General features: G+C 39.5%; 1 protein-coding gene across 4 annotated transcripts in view; it reads right to left on the bottom strand.

The window, feature by feature from the left end:
* MID1 (midline 1) overlaps nt 1-18518 on the bottom strand; it is a 394448-nt gene that overhangs the window by 69863 nt on the left and 306067 nt on the right. For all 4 annotated transcript variants that reach the window (XM_061137897.1, XM_061137899.1, XM_061137896.1 and 1 more), the window contains exon 3: nt 14951-15046. In XM_061137897.1, the coding sequence (XP_060993880.1) occupies nt 14951-15046 (96 nt within the window). The remainder of the gene's footprint in view (nt 1-14950; nt 15047-18518) is intronic.

The following is an 18518-nucleotide window of genomic DNA, read 5'->3' as shown; positions in this document are numbered from 1 at the left end:
TGAAGGGGAAGCTCCAATACTTTGGCCACCTGATGCGAAGAGCTGACTCATTTGAAAAGACCCTGATGCTGGGAAAGATTGAGGGCAGGAGGAGAAGGGGACGACAGAGGATGAGATTGTTGGATGGCATCACCGACTCAGTGGACATGAGTTTGGGTAGACTCCAGGAGTTGGTGATGGACAGGGAGGCCTGGTGTGCTGTGGTTCATGGGGTCGCAAAGAGTCGGACACAACTTAGCGATTGAACTGAACTGAACTAAGGGACAATTCAATAGATTTTGATAACCAACCTGACCAATAGCTTAATCAAGATATAAAATATTCTCATCACCCCAGAAAGTATCTTCAAGACCCTCTTCCAGTCAATTTTCACCCCCATGATTAATCATTGTTCAGATTTTTATCACCAAATTCCTGTATCATTTTAAATTTTGTTTATAAATGTAACATATGCAATTTACTTTATAACCACTTTAAATGCCTAATGGGACAAAAATAAAACCCTAAGTAGGTAAATCTTCCCAAGTCTTTACGTAGCTCTTAGAAATCTAATAAACTTACAAATGTGGAACTCAAGTTCTAGTGAACATTCTAACATTGGTTTGAAACAAAAGATTTTATGCTTTCAATTTAAAATCAGATGTCTAAAATAAATTATATTTCAGATTAGAATCTCAAAGTTAACCTGTCAAATTTCTGTAATATGTCACTCTCTTAAATGCTACAAACCCTTAAAATACAAACATATGTTTTAGTCCTACAGTGTAACACAAAATATTGACTCTGGCTATTATTTAGGTTTTCATTTTTTTACATCATTCACAAACTTCTAGGGGAGGAGGGAAAAAGAACTTTATTTACTTAAGGAAGTAAACTAGTCATCTCAAAGAAGTTGAAGTTACCAGGTCAAGGATTTCTGATCAAATATTTGAGAATTCACAAAACCCAAAGGCCTACTGGTTCTACTGATTAATACCCATTGTGTCCTCATTATCCTGCATTGGACAGGGTTTCCAATTCCCCTGCAGATGGGAATATTTCTGGTTCATGAAAATTCCCCCTTGTAATTAAAAAAAAATATATTGATTTATTTGGTTGTATGGGGTCTTAGTTGCAGCACGCAGGCTCTTTGTTGGATCATGTGGGAATCTTGTTGTGGTGCACAGGGTCTAGTTGTGGCGCGCGGGCTTGGTTGCTCCCTGGCATGTGGGATCTTTGTTCCCTGACCAGGGCTCAAACCCAAGTCCCCTGCATTGCATGGTAGATTCATAATCACTGATTTGCCTGGGAAATCCCCCCGCCCCCTCAACACACTAGGAATTTTAAATCATGTCTTTCAATTCTGTCATCTGGATTGGGTAGCTGAGATTGAATAACCACTCCAGTTGCCTTACTACTCAATTGGATTTAATCCATTTCTTTGCTGGCTGGTTCTTGTTCTGTCTGGCTTCAAGTCAAATTTCTGTGGTCATCTGACATTTACCTCAAAGGACCATAGAGATAATTAAGTCAGGAATTGATAGTAGGAGTTTGTCAAGTGGCCATACTATTTTTCATATATATTTGCATAGTGAGTGAAGTTGCTCAGTCGTGTCTGACTCTTTGCGACCCCATGGACTATAGCCCACCAGGCTCCTCTGTCCATGGGATTCTCCAGGCAAGAATGCTGGAGTGGGTTGCCATTTCCTTCTCCAGGGAATCTTCCCGACCCAGGGATCGAACCCAGGTCTCCCGCATTGCAGGCAGGCGCTTTAACCTATGAGCCACCAGGGAAGCCTATATTTGCATAAGTACACCCTAAACCACAGGCTATTTCTTGCTGTGGCATTGCACCCATTTGATACAGTAATCATCTCTTTCTAATACCTGCAAGAATGGACAAGGCATCATCTTCCCAACCTGTGTAAAATAGATGGAAAGTGTCCTTGAACTCATCATAGCCTAATGCGAACTCAGAAAATTAGGCTATGATGATAATTTTCATCACTTCATAGATATATAAGTCTGATGTTATATATAGTGAAAATGCTTTTATTTTTTTTTATTTATTTTTATTATTATTATTTTTTTTTCCAGTGGGTTTTGTCATACATTAATATGAATCAGCCATGGATTTACATGTATTCCCAATCCCGATCCCCCCTCCCACCTCCCTCTCCACCCGATTCCTCTGGGTCTTCCCAGTGCACCAGGCCGGAGCACTTGTCTCGTGCATCCCACCTGGGCTGGTGATCTGTTTCACCATAGCTAGTATACATGCTGTTCTTTTGAAATATCCCACCCTCACATTCTCCCACAAAGTTCAAAAGTCTGTTGTGTATTTCTGTGTCTCTTTTTCTGTTCTGCATATAGGGTTATCGTTATCACCTTTCTAAATTCCATATAAATGTGTCAGTATGCTGTAATGTTCTTTATCTTTCTGGCTTACTTCACTCTGTATAATGGGCTCCAGCTTCATCCATCTCATTAGGACTGGTTCAAATGAATTCTTTTTAATGGCTGAGTAATATTCCATGGTGTATATGTACCACAGCTTCCTTATCCATTCATCTGCTGATGGGCATCTAGGTTGCTTCCATGTCCTGGCTATTATAAACAGTGCTGCGATGAACATTGGGGTGCACGTGTCTCTTTCAGATCTGGTTTCCTCAGTGTGTATGCCCAGAAGTGGGATTGCTGGGTCATATGGCAGTTCTATTTCCAGTTTTTTAAGAAATCTCCACACTGTTTTCCATAGCGGCTGTACTAGTTTGCATTCCCACCAACAGTGTAAGAGGGTTCCCTTTTCTCCACACCCTCTCCAGCATTTATTGCTTGTAGACTTTTGGATAGCAGCCATCCTGACTGGCGTGTAATGGTACCTCATTGTGGTTTTGATTTGCATTTCTCTAATAATGAGTGATGTTGAGCATCTTTTCATGTGTTTGTTAGCCATCTGTATGTCTTCTTTGGAGAAATGTCTGTTTAGTTCTTTGGCCCATTTTTTGATTGGGTCATTTATTTTTCTGGAATTGAGCTGCAGGAGTTGCTTGTATATTTTTGAGATTAATCCTTTGTCTGTTTCTTCATTTGCTATTATTTTCTCCCAATCTGAGGGCTGTCTTTTCACCTTACTTATAGTTTCCTTTGTAGTGCAAAAGCTTTTAAGTTTCATTAGGTCCCATTTGTTTAGTTTTGCTTTTATTTCCAATATTCTGGGAGGTGGGTCATAGAGGATCTTGCTTTGATTTATGTCGGAAAGTGTTTTGCCTATGTTCTCCTCTAGGAGTTTTATAGTTTCTGGTCTTACATTTAGATCTTTAATCCATTTTGAGTTTATTTTTGTGTATGGTGTTAGAAAGTGTTCTAGTTTCATTCTTTTACAAGTGGTTGACCAGTTTTCCCAGCACCACTTGTTAAAGAGGTTGTCTTTTTTCCATTGTATATCCTTGCCTCCTTTGTCAAAGATAAGGTGTCCATAGGTTCGTGGATTTATCTCTGGGCTTTCTATTCTGTTCCATTGATCTATATTTCTGTCTTTGTGCCAGTACCATACTGTCTTGATGACTGTGGCTTTGTAGTAGAGTCTGAAGTCAGGCAGGTTGATTCCACCAGTTCCATTCTTCTTTCTCAAGATTACTTTGGCTATTTGAGGTTTTTTGTATTTCCATACAAATTGTGAAATTCTTTGGTCTAGTTCTGTGAAAAATACCGTTGGTAGCTTGATAGGGATTGCATTGAATCTATAGACTGCTTTGGGTAGAATAGCCATTTTGACAATATTAATTCTTCCAATCCATGAACACGGTATGTTTCTCCATCTGTTTGTGTCCTCTTTGATTTCTTTCATCAGTGTTTTATAGTTTTCTATGTATAGGTCCTTTGTTTCTTTAGGTAGATATACTCCTAAGTATTTTATTCTTTTTGTTGCAATGGTGAATGGTATTGTTTCCTTAATTTCTCTTTCTGTTTTTTCATTGTTAGTATATAGGAATGCAAGGGATTTCTGTGTGTTAATTTTATATCCTGCAACTTTACTATATTCATTGATTAGCTCTAGTAATTTTCTGGTAGAGTCTTTAGGGTTTTCTATGTAGAGGATCATGTCATCTGCAAACAGTGAGAGTTTTACTTCTTCTTTTCCTATCTGGATTCCTGTGAAAATGCTTTTAAAAGCATAGTAAAAGCTCTATCATAAATTCCTAGGGTGGGAAGTTACCTCACTTGATTGCTAAAATCTCTATTTGTGTTGCTTTTCACTGAAAGCCCTTGTATATTCAGGGGTAGCCTCCAGCTTTTTAAATAGCTGAATTTAAAATTTCATATTTCTGTTTGAAACAAAAATAACCAGCGCTACAATCGTACCCTTGTTAACAAACATTTGATATGCATGACTCAATGATTTTGCTAGGGAATTTCAAAATTAGAACAAAGCTCTTCAGTTTTCCCTATAACATTTAGCAATTAAAAATAGAAGTCAATTGAATGAAGGTAAAAGATGATGTGTCCTGTTTTTTTCTCATCATCTTATATTCAGAGATAATTGCAGCTTGATTATCACAAATAGCAATTTTATATTGAGAAAAATAATTTAAACTAGATAGTTACAATTTTTGAAGTATAGTTGATTTATAATGTTGTGTTAGTTTTGGGGATATGGCAAAGTAAATCAGTTATCTATATACACATATATTCTTTTTCATTATGGTTTATTACAAGATATTAAATATAGTTCCCTGTGCTACACCATAGGGCCTTGTTGTGTAGGACCTTGTTGTGTTTTTTCTTCTTTTTAAAAAAATTTTCTTGGAACTAATTTATAAACTAGATATGAAGACCAAGAAACAAAAGGGGTTGGTTCAGTAACAAAATGATGGCTTGATGGGTCAGGTCATGCGTCTCTGAATGGTAGGCACAGAAGCAATAGTGGGACCCAAACTTCTACCTGAAAAGTCATCTCATCCAGTATCATTTGTCTCAGCTCTGACTCTCTCACCTGAATCTATTCAACTACCACCATCTTAAGTGAAAGCTGAGTTAGAACTATGACGACCATTTAAAAAATCTGTCACAACCTGTTCTTACTATTCTTTATATTATGCCAGAAATATCCCTGCTGCTCTAATAAAGCATCTAAATATTTCAAGATAAGAAGATTATGTGTGGGATAGAGTAGGGGAGATGTGATAAAGAATTCCTGTATTATGGGGAGGAACTATGTTAAGATACATTAGTAAAACTATTGTCTTCACTCCTCATTCCTACTGCTCATCCATTCAGCCTTCCCAATTAAGGCTGATTATTTCATATTTAAGTATTAGCCTTGGAAATCTGCATGACTAAATTCAAACAAGTAAGAAGGACTGTCTTCAGAGGCATGTATGTGAGCATGCACCAATCCAAGCCACCTGGTAGGGTTCTTAATCTGACACAATAGTTCATTCTATCCAAACTGGAAAGATTATAGATGATAAAAGGTTTTGATCATGTTTTTTAAAAAGTTTCAAAGCTGAAATTTGGGAATGTTATTCTGAAAGTAATACCAAATTAACTCTAATATTCATTCATTCATTAGTAAGATTCATCTCTTATTTCTAAATACTGGAAACCATTCTACTGATGTCTTCTCATTATTCCTCATGAATGTACCTAAGAAGGAAACAGGATCCAATGCCCTTTATGAATCAGTTTTTTAAAGACAAGAGCACTGAATCTAAGAGGAGACACTCAAGTATGTGTTGTACACCACCTTAATAAACAGTTAAATTTAATCTCCACCAAGAAAAGCTAAATTTGCTTCATGAATTGTCAATTTTAGCAAATTTGGTGGAGTAAACTGGATACACAGCCATTAAACACATACAGTAGTCAAAAAATGAATCTTCTCATGATGGAAAGATAGCCCATGTTCTTGGATTTGAAGAATAAATATTATTAAAATGGCCATACAACCTAAAACAATCTACAGATATAATGCGATCCCTATCAAATTACCTATGACATTTTTCAGAGGACTGGAAAAAATAATCCTAAAATTCATATGAAACCATAAAAGACCCAGAATTGCTAAAGCAATCCTGAAGAAAAAGAACAAAGCAGGAAGCAAAACTCTCCCAGACTTCAGACAATACTACAAAGCTACAGTAATCAAAATAGCATGGTACTGGCACAAAAACAGACATATGGATCAATGGAACAGAATAGAGGGCCCAGAAATAAACCCACATACCTACAGTCAATCTTCTGCAAAGGAGGCAAGAATATACAATGGGAAAAAGACAGTCTCTTTAGCAAGTGGTGTTGGGAAAGTTGGACAGTGACATGTAAATCAATGAAGTTAGAACACATCCTTTTACCATACACAAAAATAAAGTCAAATTGCCTTAAAGACCTAAAGATAAGATATGACACCATAAAACTCTTAGAAGAGAACATAGGCAAAACATTCTCTGACATAAATTGTACCAATGTTCCCTTAGGTCAGTTTCCTAAGGCATTATAAATTAAAAAATATATATAATCAAACCAACAAGCTTTTGCACAGCAAAGGAAACTATAAAAAAAAAAAGAAAAGAAAAGATATCCAACAGAATGAAGGAAAAAATTTGCAAATGATATAACTGTCAATGGCTTACTTTCCAAAATATACAAACTGTTTGTATAACTCTGCAACAAAAAACAATCAACCCTATCCAAAAATGGGCAGAAGACCTAAATAGACATTTTTCCAAAGAAGACATACAGATGGTGAATAGGCACATGAAAAGATGCTCAACACTGCTAGTTATTAGAGAAATGAAAATCAAAACAACAACAAGGAACGACCTCACACAGGTCAGAATCAGTCAGTTCAGCTCAGTTCAGTTGCTCAGTCGTGTCTGACTCTTTGCAAACCCATGAATCGCAGCACGCCAGGCCTCCCTGTCCATCACCAACTCCCAGAGTTTACTCAAACTCATATCCATTGAGTTGGTGATACCATCCAGCCACAGGTCAGAACAGTCATCATTAAAAAGTCTTCAATAACCAATTTTGGAGAGGATGTGGAGAAAAGGGAACCCTCTTGCACTATTGGTAGGAATATAAATTGGTGTAAGTATGGAGGTTCCTCAGAAACCTAAAAGTAGAATTACCATATGATCCAGAAATCCAACTCCTTGGCATACACTTGGACAAAACTGTAATTCAAAAAGATACATGCACCCCTCCCTATGTTGATGGCAGCAGTATTGACAATAGCCAAGACACGGAAACAACCTAAATGTCCTTCGACAGATGAGTGAATAAACAAGCTGTGATCCATAGATACAATGGAATACCTCTCAGCCATAAAAAGAATGAAATGCCATTTGAAGCAGCATAAGTGCAACTAGAGCTATCGTACTAAGGGAAGTAAGCCAGACAGAGAATGACAAATACCATATGATATCACTTATCTAAAATATGACACAAATGAATCCATCTATGAAACAGAAACAGAATCAGGCACATAGAGAACAGACTGGTGGTTGCCAAGGGGGAGGGGGTTGGGGGGAAGGGTACAGTGGGAGGTTGGGGTTAGCAGATGTGAGCTTTTATATATAGGATAAATAAACAAGGTCCTACTATATAGCACAGAGAACTATATTCAGTATTCTATGATAAACCATAATGGAAAAGAATATATAAAGAAGAATGTGTGTATGTGTGTGTGTGTGTAACTGAATCACCCTGCTGTACAGCAGTGATTAACACAATATTGTAAATCAACAATACTTTAAAAAACAAAAGAATCTTCTCCAGAGAAGATGAAGTTCTGTGTAGTCCAAGAGTTCCTTTTCTCCTTTGTTCTGAGAATACTAAGACTTGAACTTAAGAGATTAATCTTTAGCTTAGTTGGAGAATGAAATGGCAACCCACTCCAGTACTCTGGCCTGGAAAATGCCATGGACGGAGGAGCCTGGTAGGCTGCAGTCCATGGGGTCACAAAGAGTCGGACACGACTGAACAACTTCACTTTCACTTTTCATTTTCATGCACTGGAGAAGGAAATGGCAACTCACTCCAGTGTTCTTGCCTGGAGAATCCCAGGGATGGGGGAGCCTGGTGGGCTGCCGTCTACAGGGTTGCATAGAGTTGGACACGGCTGAAGCAACTTAGCAGCAGCAGCAGCTTTAGCTTAGTGGCTTGTCACAGTCCAGTTTCTGAATGCCACCATAGCTGCACTATCATGTTATCCTTATTCCATAGCTATTTACACAAACAGCCAAGAATGGCTGTGGACTGCCTGATGTGGTTCCAGAGTCTGATTCTAAATATACCTTGAGAACATTCTCACAAGGGCTCGTGTGAGTGGGAATCAAACCCTTATCTGCAAGTGACAATGGATTACAACTTTGGACATTTAAGTTGGCCCCTAGCAGGATACAAGTCATCCAAAATCAGATACCTGTCCACAAGATACAAACACCATGTTTGGTGTCCAGATGCTGGTCTTCATTCAGGGGCTCCAGGCGAAGAAACCGCCAAGGTTTCCATAGAGAGCTAATGCTTTGACATAAAACTACACAGTAAAATTAATTTAAACATAAATGTTCATCTTTCTTTTTAACCTAGCCACTTATTCCTTTTTTCCAGTGTTTACATTTAAATGCTTTTAGGGCTTGGTGACTAGCTGGAAAGTTCTTTTACAGAACCCCATCTGTTTTCCCAAATCATTTTATTACCATTCCTTAAGCTATCCTCTTCCCTTTCAATTTCCAGAGCTCAACATCTAAGCAAAAGTCACATAATACATGGCACTTAACTTATGCACAAGAAATCTGTCACTCCACATGTCACCTAGCATTGGAAGAATCTTTACTCGAAAGCCAGTAAGACAGCAAACTTTCCATTGACAGCAAAGAAAAAAAAATAGTTTAAAGACTTAGGGTGAAAACCAATGGCAAAAGGACACAAAAAGTGATTATAAACAAGGAAACATGAGCCAAAGGAGCTAAAGCTAGGCCTTTGATGTGATGCTGGCTTACAGAATGGCCTGCTAGGATGAACTTGGGCAAGGACGGTGGAGTCAGCTGAACCTGTGATATCTCCAAACTACTATGGCAACTAGTCAACATTTCGTAGCTTTTCTCTACCACCTTACTGTGGATTTAGTCATTGGCTACCTACAATTCCCCAAAGTGCATATACACTGCATGTCCAGGTATTATATTTCCTGTGAAAGAACTTGATTCTCAGAATGTGTGGAGAATATGATATCCATCAGTGATGCTAAGCATTTGCCTAGCTAATAAACTATGCCCTCTGATTTTTAAAAGAAAATGGGGAGGCGGATGAGTTGATGAAGAACAAAAGTCCCTGTTTGACCTAGAACTGTGAATTTCTGTAGCTGACCCAAATTTTGACCACTTTTCATGAACTTGTTCTACATCCCATAACTAATTCCAAACTCATCCCAAGGCAATTTTTGACTGCATTCTTCTCCTGCAGAAAACAAAACTGAGTAGCTAAAACCCACTAATTTTTGGAATTCGACCCAATTACACAAATATTTCTTGGGAGTCTACCTGATGTTGCCTTTCCAATGCCTCCTTCTCTTGAGTCCTAAGCTGCCTTGGCCTCATATCTCTAGTTTTCAAAAGATTTGGTGTTTACTGTCAAAAAGCCATTTCATTTGCTTGCGCTCATTAAAAAAAAAAAAAAGTTGTGAAAACAATGAGGATGGGGGTGGGAGACCTTCAAACTCTTTTCATGCTAAAGAACAGCAGAAGTGAATCCCCGGAAGGAGGTGTGGACTTATAAGGATGTGGCATTTCCTCAGGATTTGGTGTGAATTCATTGATTTAATTTACAACAATTGGGATTTGCCTCTGTGCTTTTGAGTGTTTTTAGCTCCAGCTGGCAGGGGGATTATTTTCCCGTGGAATGCTCAGACCCAAACACAAGGATACCTTCAGAAAGAGGAAAAGGAAGAAATACAGTCTAGGAACCTAGGTTGTGAACTAGGAAATTCTTTTCCACTAAACTGATTTAAAAAAGACTGTCATGCTGGCTGGTGCCTAACCAATCCCACCACCTTTTTTGGAGTTTACTAGTACTGGGACATTCCCCCTTGGATGTGTGGTCATTTTGCATCAAGATATCCATCCTAGTTCCCCAATAACCCAAAAACATCATTTCCTGAAAAGAGCTAGGGATGCTGATGTTAACTGTGGAATTGACACAGTGTTCCTCGAGCCCTCACTAAACCTTCAAAACCAAATCAAGTTCAAACTCAGATGCAATATTAAAGCTCACTGACCCCTCATCTCTCCAAAATCAGTTCCTACTTATCCAGCCTCACACACTTGCATTCCTATAGAATGAACTACCGACTGTGTGTACATACACTCTTCATTTTTCCATCTCCATGCCTTAGTTTGCCCTGAAAGTAGAGCCTCTCCCATCTCTCCATATGTCTGAATGTTACATACCCTTGAAAGCAGGCTCAGAAACTGTACTAACTGTTCCAGTTCCCAGATAGAAGAAATTTCTTCTCTGCAATTCCAAAGTATATCATCCCTAACCCTCTTATGGGCTTTCCTCGCAGCTCAGGCAGTAAAGAATCCACCTGCAATGCAGGAGACCCTGGTTCCATTCCTGGGTCGGAAAGAACCCCTGGAGAAGGGAATGAAAACCCGTTCCAGTATTCTTGCCTGCACAATCCCATGGACAGAGGAGCCTAATGGGCTACAGTCCATGGGGTCGCAAACAGTAGGACTCAGCTGAGTGACTAAGCACACACACACAGAATCCTCTTATGGGAACTCATTTTCCCATTGTGTATTATGGCTCTTTCATCTTAGTTGAGATAGTGAGCTCTGTGTAGGCAGGGTCGTTCCCACCCAGCACAGGGAAACACACACACACAGAGGAGGATCCACAAGCACTCATGGAATGAAGCAGTGTGACCATTTAACAAGCCCAAGTAACTGAGTGCAGGCAAAATTTGACAGACACACTTACCCAGAAATACATGTTTAGCGAATACTGCCAACAGATCAACAGAGTCCAGACCCCAAAGAGCAGAAAGTCAGGTTAAGCTGAATTATCTACATCTTAGAAATAAGGCAAACAGAAGACTGATTCCTTTGGATGACATACTAGATTCCACTCCATTTAGCCAGCTGAAGGAAGGGTCATCTGACTCTCAGTTGTGATGTAAAAGACCTTGATTTTCTATTGACTATTGAGGAGGGCTTCGTCTCTGCTAAGTTTAATGTTAACTTAGAGGAAACTGATGGGATGCAAGGTATTTAGCTCAAATATAATGATTTTATTGCCCCTTAGGTCACAAGAAGATCCCCTGGAGGAAATGACAACCCACTCCAATATTCTTGTCTGGAGAATCCCCATGGATCAAGGACCCTGGTGGGCTACAGTCCACAGGGTCGCAAAGAGTCAGGACATGACTGAGCAACTTCACTTTCACTTTCAGTCACTAACCAGTTCTGCATTGAATTTAGCTGTCTTATTCTAGCACTCTTTTCCCCAACTACCCCCAACCTCCAAATTTGTATGAATCAGTTTCTGATAAAGCCAGCTTTATCATCTCGCTTGTTCCTTTATCAAAGATTAAATAAATTTCAAGGCAGATTCATTTGATTAAAGAATGCTCAAACTACTGCACAATTGCACTCATCTCACATGCTAGTAAAATAACACTCAAAATTCTCCAAGCCAGGCTTCAGCAATATGTGAACCGTGAACTTCCAGATGTTCAAGCTGGTTTTAGAAAAGGCAGAGGAACCAGAGATCAAATTGCCAACATCTGCTGGATCATTGAAAAAGCAAGAGGGTTCCAGAAAAACCATATATTTCTGCTTTATTGACTATGCCAAAGCCTTCGACTGTGTGGATCACAATAAACTGTGGAAAATTCTGAAAGAGATGGGAATACCAGACCACCTGACCTGCCTCTTGAGAAACCTGTATGCAGGTCAGGAAGCAACAGTTAGAACTGGACATGGAACAACAGACTGCTTCCAAATAGGAAAAGGAGTACGTCAAGTCTGTATATTGCCACCCTGCTTATTTAACTTATATGCAGAGTACATCATGAGAAATGCTGGGCTGGAGGAAGCACAAGCTGGAATCAAGATTGCCGGGAGAAATATCAATGACCTCAGATATGCAGATGACACCACCCTATGGCAGAAAGTGAAGAAGAACTGAAGAGCCTCTTGATGAAAGTGAAAGAGGAGAGTGAAAAAGTTGGCTTAAAGCTCAACATTCAGAAAGCTAAGATCATGGCATCTGGTCCCATCACTTCATGGCAAATAGATGGGGAAACAGTGGGAACAGTGGCTGACTTTGTTTGTTTGGGCCAAAATCACTGCAGATGGTGATATTGCAGCCATGAAATTAAAAGACGCTTACTCCTTGGAAGGAAAGTTATGACCAACCTAGACAGCATATTGAAAAGCAGAGACATTACTTTGTCAACAAAGGTCTGTCTAGTCAAAGCTATGGTTTTTCCAGTAGTCATGTATGGATGTGAGAGTTGGACTATAAAGAAAGCTGAGCGCTGAAGAGCTGATGCTTTTGAACTGTGGTGTTGGAGAAGACTCTTGAGAGTCCCTTGGACTGCAAGGAGATCCAACCAGTCCATCCTAAAGGAGATCAGTCCTGGGTGTTCATTGGAAGGACTGATGTTGAAGCTGAAACTCCAATACTTTGGCCACCTGATGCAAAGAGCTGACTCATTTGAAAAGACCCTGATGCTGGGAAAGATTGAGGGCAGGAGGAGAGGGGACGACAGAGGATGAGATGGTTGGATGGCATCACTGACTCAATGGACATGGGTTTGGGTAGACTCTGGGAGTTGGTGATGGACAGGGAGGCCTGGTGTGCTGCGGTTCATGGGGTCGCAAAGAGTTGGACACGACTGAGTGACTGAACTGAACTGATGTGAGATTTTGATGCTCCATTTTTAAAACATTTGCCTTGAAAATGTGAATAACTGAATAAAGAAACACATAAAAATAGGTACTGTTGGCATTATTATTTATCTATTTATAATTAATTTCCCCTGATTTTTATCTAGAAATTTCCTAAATACCAAATTTATTCACCCACACACATTTCATTCCATTCCACACAGTTGATAAAGAAATAACAACAGCAAATGGAATATATTCTTTACTCTTTGTCTAGAATAATTTCTCATGGCATCTATCTGTCTATTTGAAAGTCTGCTACAATCAATTCAGTAATAGTTTCATTTTAAAAGCCTGTATGTCAACTAAATACCTAATCTTTTGAATTAAAAATAGACTCTGCTTGTAAATTTCTTGAATGACACATCTGTCTATCAGTTGAAATTACCAAACATTACAGAATATAATTTTTCATGTTAGGACGAACAGTGTTTTGTAAGTTCAAGCCACACTAATGTTGCATTAGGAGCAACAGTTCTTCTGAAATCGCTAAAGGCCATAATACAAACCAGACACTAATGCTTTAAGAAGTATCTAGCTGAAATGGAATGAAATAATCACTCAATCCATAAAGCATTTGTAAGATTTCACCATAAGAGACAGGTAATTTTTTTTCCATTTTTTTCCCTTAAACTGACAAGAAATAATTCTTTCTTCTGGTCCTTCCTAAACATCAAATGCTGTCACATCATAAAAAGAAAATACAGCACACGGATCATTTTTTGTTCATCCATCTAATTCTATAATACATATTCACTTCACCCTATAATAATGAGAACATCATGCTTTTTCATCATTATTTACAGTGCTATTTAATCAACAAGGCTCCGCATGCTTCCTGGAAAGATTCCTGCCAGAAGCAGTCAAAGACCTGTGTTCCGCAACTTGCCCTTGCTTTTATTGCTGCCTGCATGCTCTTGACTAAATCCCAACATGCTGCAGTTATGGTGAACTTCATGGAAACATATTTGTCAACTAAGATGTATTTATTACACCTGTAGTGAGTTGAATTGTATTGTATCCCACCCCACCCCCCAAAAAAAAGAGTGTGTCCAAGACCTAATCCCTAGTACCTGTAAATATGACCTTATTTGGAAATGGGGTCTTTGCAGATGGAATCAAGTTACAGTGAATTCATACTGAAGTGGGCTTCCCAGTTGGTGCAGTGCCAAAGAATCTACCTGCCAGTGCAGGAGACTTAAGAGATACTGGTTCGATCCCTGGATAGGGAAGATCCCCTGGAGGAGGAAATGGTAACGCACTCCAGTATTCTTGCCTGGGAAATCCTATGGACAGAGGAGCCTGGTGGGCTACAGTCCATGGGGTTGCAAAGAATCTGATGCGACTGAGCACACACACATATTCGAGTAGGGTGGAGCCTAATCCAATGACAGGCATCCTTTTAAGAAGGGGAATTGGATACAGACACAGAGACACACAGGGACAAGGCCATGTGATGACAGAGGCCAAGGTTAGAGTGATGGATCTAGCAGCCAATGGACACCAAGGACTGGGCTGCAAACACTAGGAGGTGGGAAGAGGCATAAAAGAGGCTCCCCAAGAGCCTTCAGAATGAGCAAGGCCTTGCCAACAGCTTGATGTTGGACTTCTGACCTCTAGGAATAGCAAGAAAATCAGTGTCTGTTTTATGCCACCCAAGTGTGCAGTAATTTGTTACAGCTGACATTAGAAACTAATACAACACCTTTTCAATAGTGCTTTTGGTGGGGTGGGGGTGTTGTTTGGAGGGGTGATTCAAATCTACAAATTTAGGAATGCTAAGGTAAGCTGGATTAGGGAGAGCTGTGATAAGAGTGGGGGCAGAGCAAAGCAGTGGATGGGGAGAGATTCTCAAGGGTTCTAGTTCCTTCTTATTTCATCCATCTTAGACATCTGGCTTCTGCAAAAACTAATCTTAAGAAGATTCCCATCAGAAAAATATAAAGGGTGAGGGTATAAAAAACCATGATCAAGCAGTTTTCATATGAAAAATAGCACATAGAGAAACTCACCTCAACATGTTGACATGTTTGGATGAGTTTAGCCAAAAGCGTCTCCAGTTCCGTGTTCCTCTTAATAAGGTTGGTGAGGTTACTCTCCAAGTTTTGCTGTTCAGAAAAAAGAGAGAGAGGAAAATATTATTCTGCACACTTTTAATACTTTAGTATACATAAAATTACTTATACTTGGGAAAATGGATGCATTTTAAAAGAAATCTCAATGAAATCTATACAGTTTCAAGTTCTTGTAGATTTATACTAGATTTTGAAAAATCACATGTAAAAGATTGTTTTAAAAATGTTCACCTCTTACTCTTTTTGTGCCTGCTTTGTGCACAAACTCGGGCATATTTCACTGACTAATTAGTCATAGGTTATTAACCTGGTTGTGCACCAGGGAGAGAAGAGGTAATTGGATTTCTAATTCCTTATCTGAATCAGAAATGGCAGTAACAGAAGGAATACACTCCCATATCAAATCAACCACTGTTGGATTTTTAGATTTACCATCTTATGGGCAGGCTGATGTCAATCCCCTGAACTGTCTGAACTGTCCAGCTATTGCTGACATTATGGTCATTTATAGGCATTTAGAAGAAGTGCTCATGATACATGTTTATTCACTCACAGTACGTTTCACTGTACATGCTTCTATTCTATGCCTATCAGCCTATCAATGCCAAATCAAATTTCCTTGAATGTTACATTTTTCATATTACTATCCTCCTTATGGACTTCCCAGGTGGCACTAGTGGTAAACATCCTGCCTGACAGTGCAGGAGACTTAAGAGATGTGGGTTCGATCTCTGGGTCGGGAAGATCCCCTGGAGGAGGGCATGGGTAGCTACTCCAGTATTTAAGCCTGGAGAATTCCATGGACAGAGGAGTCTGGAGGGCTACAGTCCATAGGGTTGCAGAGTCAGACACAACTGAAGTGACCTAGCACATATCCTCCTTAAGAATCTAGAATTATGCCCTATTCCTTTAGAATATCCATATTTTTTACAATTTATTTTATTGAAGTATAATTGATTTAGAATGTTGTGTTAATTTCTGCTGTATAGGAGATTCAGTTATATATATATATACATATACACACACACATTCTTTTTCATATTCTTTTCCATTATGGTTTATCACAGGATATTACGTATAGTTCCCTGTGCTATACAGTAGGACCATGTTGTTTATTCATCCTATATATAATAGTTTGCATTTGCTAATCCCAAACTTCATGGAAAATAGATGGGGAAACAATAGAAACAGTGACAGACTTTATTTTCTTGGGCTCCAAAGTATCTGCAGATGGTGACTGCAGTCATGAAATTAAAAGACACTTGCTCCTTGGAAGAAAAGCTATGATAAACCTAGACAGCATGTTAAAGAGCAGAGACATTACTTTGCCAACAAAGGTCCGTCTACTCAAAGTTATGGGTTTTCCAGTAGTCATGTATGGATGTGAGAGTTGGACTATGAAGAAAGCTGAGTGCCAAAGAATTGATGCTTTTGAACTGTGGTATTGGAGAAGACTCTTGAGGGTCCCTTGGACAGCAAGGAGATCAAACCAGTCAATCTTAAAGGAAATCAGCCCTGAATATTCATTGGAAGGACTGATACTGAAAAGAAGCTCCAATACTTTGGCCACCTGAGGGGAAGAATTGATTCATTGGAAAAGACCCTGACGCTGGGAAAGACTGAAGGCAGGAGGAGAAGGGGACAACAGAGGATGAGATGGTAGATGGCATCACCAACTTGATGGACATGAGTCTGAGCAAGCTCCAGGAGTTGGTGATGGACAGGGAAGCCTGGCATGCTGCAGTCCATGGGGTCACAAAGAGTTGGACATGACTGAGTGACTGAACTGAATTCCAAACTCCCAATCCACCCTACCACCACCCCAACCTTGGCAACCACAAGTCTGTAGAACATCAAATTTAAAATTCCCCACAATGACTATTAACCTTATTTTCAACCACAGTAACACTCTGTTCTGGATAAGATTCCTTAAGAGTTCTCCATGGCTTCTGATTCTTTATGCTCTTTATTTGTACCATTTTGCCATCGACATGTGTATTGATGAAGCTTCTACCACATGCCAGATCATGACAGAGAAAACTTAAAAGATCTACTCCCTATGTGCAAAGAAACGAGCATAGCACTGGGATAGAGATGCTGTAAACAAGAGAAGGGGAAGAATCAGGCTGCTTCAGAAGGTTTCCAAGACGACACTTTTTTCTCGGAGACTGGGAGGATGGTGAACATGAGTGGGAGTTTCTTGGGAAGAGAGAATGCAGGTGGAGGTGAGCACACAGAAGTTCCCATTGGTGGGGAACAGCACAGTCTCATACAACAAGCTCAGGGAGGCATGAGAGGGCAAAGGATTAGGGCAAGTGTGTTTTTAACATATAACCAATTCCATAGACATGGTGAAGGTACAGAAAGGCAATCTGATGGTAGATCTAAGTTTTGTAATGCCGTCTGAGTAAAAGGATCTGCAAAGAGTATGAGGGAGATTTTGAAAATCAACAATTTCATAAAGGTAATAACAGTTCATTATACTGGGAAATTTATTTCTGAGGATGTTTACTCTTTTAACTTTCCTACATTTGAGATTTAGAAAGGTATAGTCAGGAAAAGGATCACTTTTATTGAATGCTTAAAATGCATAATTTCAAAGCAGAAATCTCTCTGGTCATTCTTAAACAAGTTATGCCTATTCATCGGTGTTTATCCTATTGTCTAACTTTTTTTCAATTTCACTGGCCACATTTTTCATTTCCAGTATGTTCTTTATAACATCTCCCTTTTCTTGTTGAATTACTTTCTGTTCCTGTTCCTGGATGCAACTGTCTCCTCTACAACTTCCAGAGAACTGAATATACTTATACTTAAGCTCTTCTGAGAAAAGGCAATTTCACATTTTCCTGTATTTGCATAACATTTCAAGAGAAATGGGTTTCATCTTAGGTCTTGTAATTTTTGCCTGACAGCTCATCTGACGTGAACTTCGTCCCCTGTGCTGTGAACTGGGGATTGGCACCACACAGGCAGCTGAGGTGCCAATTCAGTCATTAGGGCTTGAGGCTGCTTTCCCAGAGAAGGCGTTCCCACAAGACACCCATGTGCCACAGAGGCACAAGTCCTGGTTTGACTCAGTGCTTCTGCTTCCTTCCATGAGAATTCTCCCTGGCTCTAATCCTAGAGAAGGTGCAAGGTACCATTTGAGCCTGGTGTGTACATGGGGAGTCCTGCCCTCCAGGTGCATGGGGCATCTAAGCCTTCTGCCACGTGTGGGACACACCCCACCAGGTTTACCCTCAGGTCCCCACTGGCCCCTCACCACCCCCCTCTCATTTCTGCATGTCCTTTCATTTCTGGTCCTTGGAGACTTCCCACTTATGTTTAAGCTTGGTTATTTTTCTTTAAAATGCATTAAAAATATTTTGTCTGTAATTCTCATGTGTTCAGAGTTCAGGGGGAGGTTTTGGGAATTATTTCATCTGGACGGGAAGACCAACAGGAAATCTTCCATGTCGGCTTTGAGACACTCAAAGCATCTCAAGTATACATATTTTAAGGG

The sequence above is a fragment of the Dama dama genome, chromosome X, assembly GCF_033118175.1.
Source record: "Dama dama isolate Ldn47 chromosome X, ASM3311817v1, whole genome shotgun sequence".
In the NCBI taxonomy this organism is placed as follows: Eukaryota; Metazoa; Chordata; class Mammalia; order Artiodactyla; family Cervidae; genus Dama; species Dama dama.
The sequence above is the reverse complement of the archived record's forward strand: the minus strand, read 5'-3'. Positions and strand labels throughout refer to the sequence as shown.